Source organism: Corapipo altera, unplaced genomic scaffold (assembly GCF_003945725.1).
Source record: "Corapipo altera isolate COAL_440 unplaced genomic scaffold, ASM394572v1 1, whole genome shotgun sequence".
NCBI lineage: Eukaryota > Metazoa > Chordata > Aves > Passeriformes > Pipridae > Corapipo > Corapipo altera.
Window position 1 is genome coordinate 3,009,834 of NW_020884873.1, and position 8,554 is coordinate 3,018,387.

At 39.6% G+C, this 8,554-nt stretch overlaps 1 protein-coding gene across 2 annotated transcripts in view; it reads left to right on the forward strand.

Annotated features, from left to right (window-relative positions):
* PDE3A (phosphodiesterase 3A) overlaps nt 1–6,232 on the forward strand; it is an 85,698-nt gene extending 79,466 nt beyond the window's left edge. For both annotated transcript variants that reach the window (XM_027661387.1, XM_027661397.1), the window contains exon 15: nt 1,667–6,232. In XM_027661387.1, coding sequence (XP_027517188.1) covers nt 1,667–1,914 — 248 coding nt within the window. In that variant the 3' untranslated portion in view covers nt 1,915–6,232. The remainder of the gene's footprint in view (nt 1–1,666) is intronic.
* Nucleotides 6,233–8,554: the final 2,322 nt, after the last annotated feature.

An 8,554-nucleotide genomic window follows, 5' to 3' on the forward strand; every position in this document is an offset into this window, starting at 1 on the left:
GGGTTTACAGATAGTAAGAAATTTATATAATGATCAACAAAATTTTGGATGTTCTAAACTTTCTCAGTGAAACAAAATAAAAGGTTGAGATGTCAGATGCATAGATATGAAAAGTTGTATGGATGTTAGTAAAGATCTTTTTCTTGATGGAAAGGTCTTTCAGGCAGATAGAAATATAATTGCAGCAGAAAACACTTCAGCTAGGTCCTGATAATTCACTGAAGCAGTTGAGATAAATTTAAGAGTTATAAAACCTCAAGGTAGGTTTTATAATATAATATAATAATATAATGAAATAATATTTGTTACTGCACAGGAGCATGTACTTTCACTGAAGGTCTCATGCAAGTATAAGAATTAAACAGTCTCGGTCTTCAGGTATTCAGACAAATTTTAACACCGCAGCAACTGGTCACTGGTGTCTGCAGAGAGCAACAAGATGTGGGGTCACTCAAGAAACCCGGGAGAGAATGTCCTGCTTGAGGCATTGGCAGGGTAGGGGCTTCTTATTAGTGCTAAACCTGAAGGTTTCCTACAGGGAACCAAGGGCTTTCTAATGAAGGATTGAGTTGGATTTGGTCTGTGCTCAGTGAAAAGCTCTTTGTTTCCAGTTCAAAAGCTTCAAGGGCTAAACGTTTTGGATCCTGACACAGACATACTTTAGGCAACCTGCAAATACTAATCCACACAAATTTATTTGGTACAAAACATTCCTCTACGTCACATTCTTTAAAAAAGAAATCAGCAGTTGTCTTTGGAGGGGTTGTTATTTCAGTTCTGCGGCTGCCAGTGGCACTCTTAATGACCAGGGAAAATTTTCAAGCTTTGTACCGTTAAGGAGTTAACAATCTGTGTTGGACAGACTATGTTGACAGAACAAAACACCCTTCAGACAGCAAAACACTTGTAGTGCAGCTGTGTCAGGAGCCATGAGAACCACCAGTGACAAAAAACTTTATAGGTTGACAGCAGGGGACTGATGCTTCAAAATAAGACAGTTGAGCTTCCTGATAGTATTTGGCTATATGAATACTTCTTCAGTGGTGAGACTGCTGCCAAATCAACATTGTGCTTCAAGGTCACCTCCACTGCAATGGTAGAATAGTAGATCTCTGACTTTGAAAACTGAACACAGGAGTGGGTTCCCTCCTTTGATCACTAATGCTTCATTAGTAACCCTTCATTCATTGTCCTTCTACAGCTCAACTCAGAGGTAAAATATGGAGAAAACAGTTCTTTTTTCCTCGATCAGCAGGGATCCATTGGGTGTGGGGAGGGCACAGAATTTAATAATGTGTGTTATGAAGGAGGCTGATCAGAGTCTTTAAGTACTTGATATAAAATGAGCAGAAACAGCTCAGCAACGTGCTTTATGCATAATCATTCAAGCACTAGATACCTCTGTGAGCAGCATAGTCAGGCACAACATGTACCCTGGGATAGGATGAAGCTGGGGCTCAAACTGTGCAGGAAACCAGTTTGCTTTCCCAAAGGTCTGGAGAGGTGTAGCTTTCTGAATTGTAAGACTGTTTAAATTTGTGGGTTTAAAATTCTGTTGGTCCAGTTCCTATTTGTCATAGTACACCCTTCTCTATTTCCTACACCTTCAGTCCCTTTTCCTTCTCTCGCAGAAACCAGTAAATTAATGTCACATGGTGTTTTACAGGAAAGAAGAAGTTCAGGAGGAGGAAAATCTACTGTCAGATCACTCAGCACCTGCTTCAGAACCATAAAATGTGGAAGAAAGTAATTGAGGACGAGGAGAGGTTAGCTGGGTCAGAGAAGCAAGGGGCAGAGCAATCCCCACTGCACCAATCTTCAGAACAAATCCAGGCCATCAGGGAAGAGGAGGAGGAGAAAGGGAAGCCCAAGAAGGATGAAGAGGAGAACACAACTGTAGAACCAAACCAATGACAATATTTACAGCAGTATTTTAAGACAGATTGACTTGTGCACAGACTCTTTCTCAAGCCAGCACAGCATTTAGACACAACACTGTAGAAGTATGGGATAATGCGCCTACAGCTGTTTAATTTGTTTCTCTTTCCTTTTTATGGTGAGGTACATTGTTTAAACTCCTATGCTCAAGGAAGCTTTCACACTGCAACACCGGCTTTTACAGACTTTCTTTAAAGAGATTTGGGGGTGGGTGGAATTATATAAATATATATATATATATAGCCAGGGTTATTGGCTGCACACTTCAGCAAAATACATTTAGTGATATATTATGGTCACTGTGATATTTACAGAAGAAAGTTATCTAAGGAAATGCTGCTTCTGAAGAACATTTGCAGTTAACAGTAAGGTACCAGTTAAGTAGCTTTTGCTCTTAATGCTGAGGGATAAAAGTTCCAAAGCTTTATATGAATGCTGATATATCCTGCCAACACATATGTGTGTGTGAGGGGGTGTTTGCAAGTGTGAGTGGATGTGTGGAAATACAGCATAGTTTGAGTTCTTATTACACTAGCTGTAGCACGTGTCCCAATACATGACAACAAACAGAAGGCCTGGATTTTAGAGAATTTGTGCCCACCAGGGAAATGGAGCCCATTTTGAGGAGCTCTGCATTCCCCATAGGCCTCCAAGTCCCAGTTTGCACTCCAGCTGCAGGCAGCAGCCTTTCAGCAGAGACCACGCTGGCCCAGGCTGCCGGCCTGGCCCTGTCTGGCTGTGCGGGCTCCTCCTCCTCCTCTTCCTCAGCACTTCCCACACTGCTGGCGAAAGGGATGTGCCAGGAAGGCATAGTTTCCAAAGGGGGTCGCGAGGGGCTGTGTGACACACTGCTCTGTTGCCCTGGAGAGGACCTGGCCCTCTGTGTGAATGGCTGTGTGGGGCAGCATGTTTGGGCAGGAGGGAACAGAGAGCAGACGTGTCCTTGGAAGCAAAAGGCACGCTGTCAGCTCCTACGGCAACCTAACACTTCCGTGCATCAATGACCAAATATATCATTGAAGAACAAAGCTAAACTGCATCTTGGGAGAGCAAAAGAAGGGGAGTGTGGGGGCCATTGTCTCCTCAGAGCAATGCAGGCAATGTATTAGGAGCAGCGTGGGGGACAGGTACCAGTCCTGCGTCCACTGGACACTCGTGTGTCTCAGCAACCACTCACATGACCTTCAGAGAACTCGGTTTTTCAGTGTGAGGTGCTGGATGGGAGCAGTTTGTTGCTGCCATTCTGCTTAGAAGCAGCATGTTTGGTCCCACCGATATACATTTTTTTCCTTTTTTCATTTTTTTTTTTTTTTTTTTTTTTAGAGAAAGAAAAAGATCAGGCCTGTAAGAAGAGCAGATCTTTTTTGTTTGTTTGTTTGTTCTGTTCATTTGTTTTCTCTGTTGTTTATGCTGTGAGCCAAATGTCTATTTAAAAAGTTGGATATTCACTTTCAATATTTTATTTCACGATATTATATTTGTCAATGATTAGCTATCTAGATGTAAATATGGAAAAATTTTTATGGGTTCCTGTAGATAATGATATCTTTAAGAAAAAAAAAAAAGAAAAAGAAAAAAAGGGAAAAGTTGTTTTGTAAAGATAATTTTTTAAAAAATAAATACAAAAACATTTTTATACAGTGTAGCCATTTCAAAACCCCACAAAGTCTTGAATAATTTGTATAGACCCTTATGGGAAGCCAGTGGTCTATAGAATCAAGGCTTCAAAATATTAATGCTCTTGGGGACTGGCCGCACCAACCAGTACCACACAATTTAGAGACTTGTTCCCACAGAAAGAATTATATACATAAAGCTCAGTATCTCTCAAAAATTATTTGACTATATATACTTTTTATACTTTGATCCTGCAGCCCTTTACTAAGAAGAGGATTGCTTGTGAAAGGCAGAGTTCGTAGAAGTCTTTTCTGTATTAAATTTCTGACATTACACTCATCACTTTTTGCCATTGTTACACATTCACCAGATTTCATGATCCTATTGATACCTCTCCAAAAACGTTGCAAAAACATTCTCTATCAAAGCCAATCAACATGTGTGTTATCACTTCAGGGGTTCTTTTAGCTTTGCATTTCTGTCAGAGTGAACTTTCGCTCAAAACAGGATTTGAGGTTTTTACTGGTTGCATTTGCCTGATGTCATCCCATTGTACTCTTAGCAGTAGAGAGACCATGTTTGCCTTTCAGGAGAGTGACTAGAGCACGGTTCTGAATGCTCTTATTGGCAGAACTATTTAGTAAGTGCTTTCCAGTGAAACCAGAAAAGCAAATTGCACTGTTACTTTAAAGGCAAAGGACATAGCAGAATTTACTCAAAAGAAAAAATGATGTCTCCAAGACCTCAACCAGTCTCCAACAATTCCAGCTTGCACTGTTTTCACACCTCTTTAGTCACTTTGATTGATCATTTTATTTGGGTTTTTCTTGTACAAGTGATATGCATACCTTATAGTATGGGAAGGATTTATTATGCCTCATTCTGTCCTTTAAAAATTAAACTTACAGAGATGCTTTAAAATGTCACATCTCCAAGCACTTTTTTCTTGCTTTTCAGTACATAATCACCGCAACTGGATCTTAATACTGGGTTTTATTTTGCCTTCGCTAGAAGATGAAAAAATTATATTGCAACAGGTGTTAGTGGGTGCCCAGTCAGTAAAATTTACAAAGAGGCGTTCAAGAATGAGGCTAAATCCTGTGAGTGGAGTTCCACATATTCCTCTGAGCTGGCATACACAGGGGTTGAACCAAGAAAAAATATCCTAAAAATATGCTGAAATGGAATCATTATATTTTTCTAGTCATCATTTTTGGTTGCCATTAAGTAAAATTAGTGTCAGCTTCTAATTGAAGCTTTCTTTCTAGATTGCCAATGCAGCTGTCAGAAATTGATACTCCTTTTCTACCCAAGCCTGTTTGTGGCTACAGTCTGATTAACTTGGGTTTTTAGAGTGAAAAAAAATTGCTGACAGGCTTAAAATGAGAATGATCATTGATTTTATCCATAATGGAAGGAATAACAGTGTATTAGTGAAGTAGCTGCAATTGTTTAACTTGGTAAGAGGTGACCTTTTTCTGCACTCCAAATAGTTACTAATCAAATCCAATATCCGCTGGTGTCCATTCCTTATGAATCTGATTTTCAGTCTTTGAAGTGCATATCTGGCAGGCAATGATTAGGAAATTTCCAGGTTGGCTTACATGTAACACAAAAGAAAATAACAGAGATATTTTATGTCGAGAATGTGAAAAACAATTTTATTTTTCTTTTTGCTTTGGGGTTAGCAGATAATACAGCAGGTAATTTTTAAGGAGGTTTATAATATTTTCTAGTCCAAAGGAGGCAAAACTTCTGACCTACAGTTACAGAAACCTTTTGGAGGCTAGATCTTGATGGTTTTCCACTTAGTGTAGTCCTTTGGTGTTGTGAACACTAAACAAACCACAGCCTGTGCAATAGTTTAGGGGGAAAAAAAAAAAAAAAAAAGAAAGAAAACTAATTGTGTCCAATCAGCAAAATGCTGAGGATTTAGATGGGATATTTACAATGTTGATATGGGTTTATGGTACATACTGTATGTAAAACAGTGTGTTAGATACTAGAGAAAGCAACCCCCATTTAAACAGTATTTTGCAGTAACAAAAGAAAAAAATTGACATATTTTAGTTTTCAGTTCTTTAAAAAGAGGAGGAGAAAGATTAAATTGGTTTTTTCCTCTTGGATATTTTGTTTTCTCCACTGTTATGTCACTTGGTGACTGATCCTGTTCTCTTCTAGTCTAGGAGAAGTTTACTGTTCCCTGAAATTGGAGACTTTTTGCAGTGTTTGCAGCTCCCAGTGCAGTGACAAAGGCACTCTGCCCCTCACGTAGCAATCATGTAGAAACACTTTTGTCCCTATATTGAGAGTTTCCTGGATAACCATATGCTGTTTACTATGGAATGTAACATCTCTCATTACACTTGTGTTGCAGATGGAAAACATGCAAATAGACTGTGAAAGGCCCAAACTATTTAATTACCTTTTCTTTTAGGAGGAGTCTGAGACTTTAGCTTCCAAGAACCCAAAAATGCTGTCTCTAGAAAAATGTTCAAAGGACCACAGTTTACCATTTATGCTCTAATTCTAGAATGTGGTGTTTCTTGATTTGTTTTTAGCTAATGTACAGAGCACGTTGATGCTCATCTCGTAAAATCATCACCTTCTCCAGTAGAAAGATGATGTTTGATGTGATGTTACAAGCCATGCATTAGAAATTAGTTGCAAGAAATAGGGGTATTTTACTGATCTCTTGGCAGTATTTTGGATTGCCTTCCTCTGTGACTGAAATTCTTTACAGAAGGCTGGGGAACTCCTGTCACATTGTGCAGGGTGCTGGTTCCAACAGCAAATGATGGTCCCATTCTGGCATTATATGGTTCCCTGGGCAGGTATAATTTGAGAATGCATTTATTATCAATGTCAGGATAGTTGTTAGTAATTTTTTACTCTGACATCATGTGTGAACTTCTCTCTGCATCATCATCAATCTAAAATCCAAGACTGCGGCTGCTCAATACCTTTTGAGTGGATGCAAGACATAAAGGTCTTTTACCTTTAGTGTACTACTGTTAGTTCTTAAGATCTTGATGGTCTGATTTTGGAAAGGAAGTTAAGTCTGAAAAGGTTCAAATATATGCTTCTAAAAGTAAGAGTTAGCATCTAGGCAAATTCAGTTCCCAGCCCCCTTTCTATGTGTTCTGTGCTGGACATGAACTTCATTTGTTTTCTTTAGAAAGTTGTAAATTCCTGTATGCTTTTTAGATATAATTTTTTTTTTCTGAAATTCTGTTGCCATCTTTCTTCAGAAATGCCCTGGAAAGTAGAATGCAGTGTGGAGAAGCAAAGACTTTTGTCAAATTGAGCATCAGTCAGTGCTAGGGCCCACGACACCTGCCCAGACTGTACCACAGTCTGGGTGCATTCACACCCCGTGCTGTGCCCGTGGTGCTTTTGAAAATTTTGCCATAAGTACAATGCAGCAAAAGGTTTGTGGTTGGTCCCAGTTGTTAATGAAGTACTTGTGCTAAGTCTTTATCCTGCTTGGTCTGTGTGGTGTGACACTGTGAAGGTTAGGGCTTTGCTGTTGATGAAGATGATGGTTGCAAGTTTTAGTCCACTCTCACTGACTTTCAATGGCCAGATGTGCCAGTCAGTGTGAGTCTGGGCAGCCCAGCAAACCTGGGCTCTGAGACTCTGATCTACAGAAGACACAAGGTGCTTGACCAACAAATACCCCAGGCAGATGCTCCAGATGATTCAAGTGAGGGAGAGAGAATGCAGATGCACTGTGGTTCATTCTAAGGCTGATCCCTCTGATAGACAGTGTCCAGTGGGTTGGGAGGACAACAATGACAGTCTCTGGGGTTTTTTTTCCCTGAAGAAGAGGGTTTTGACTGTTGGAAAACCTCTAATTCATAAAAACAACATACAATATTTGCTATCTCTTTTGCAAGTATTGTTATGATTGAAGTGTTCTATGTTTAAGGAAGAAAGTTTTCAATTTAACGAGTATAAGAATTTGTTGAGCATCCCATGGCCTCATGGAGAAGAGATTAAATCGAGGCCCAGAGCAGAGAACACACCATCATAGATGGGAGGCAGGCACAAAGGATTGCTTGGTCTTTCCAGTCTCAAGCCTGGGTGTTGGCTTAAGAACTTGAGTATTCCTCAGCTGGCAGCACAAGGCTGGTGTAATTTAATTGGTCCTCGAGCTGATGGGGTTGTACACATATAAGAAGGAAGTCAAAGTGGCATTTTGGGGGAAAGAGAAAAGGAAATTGTAGTCCAGTATGAAACACACTTTATGCAGCAAACTTTATTTTCCTTTTCTTTCAAAATCAAATGTAATCCCACTGAAATTATGTAACCATAGAGTTTCTGGGGATTTAATTACTGTTTGATGTTGCAGCGTTAGTCAAAATGGTGGCAGCATTAAAGAGAAGATAATTATTCCCATTAACTAGAGTGAGGGAATCTTTTACATTTTTTCATATTTTTAGGTGAATCGACAAATAAGAATGTCCAGGGCTCCTGGAGAAAAATTGTGTTAAGTGATTTTGAACAGATGGGGGAATAACTGAAATTAGGTGACAGCTCTCTTAGGCAATCATTGGAATAACTAGCAAAAATATTGATTATTGAAGTCAGATTTTAAATTAGAGCAAAATAGCACCAGTACTTTTGAGAACAACTTAATATGACCAGTCTTTTTTTGAAGTTCATCACTTTCTTTTAGCAAAACAACATTCCTCTGGAGGTAAATCAAAGCAGGGTTTAGCCCCTGCTGTGGTAGTTACTGAATCCTACTGTTGGAGGGAGCAGTGTGAGTTATCCACCATTTACATCCTAATTATGATTTGTTCAGAGGCCCTTAGTGGGATTTTCCTGGCAGGCAGGTGTTCTTTTGGTAAAAAATACATCACACCTTCTCAAGTAGGATGCAGATGTTGCCTGTGTGAGCACCCCCCTGAATTCTTAGGACAGTTCTGGAGCCTGGTGACAGAGGAGTGCTGGTGTATTTCTGGAGAGTCTGTTTTCACAGTGACAAAAGGGG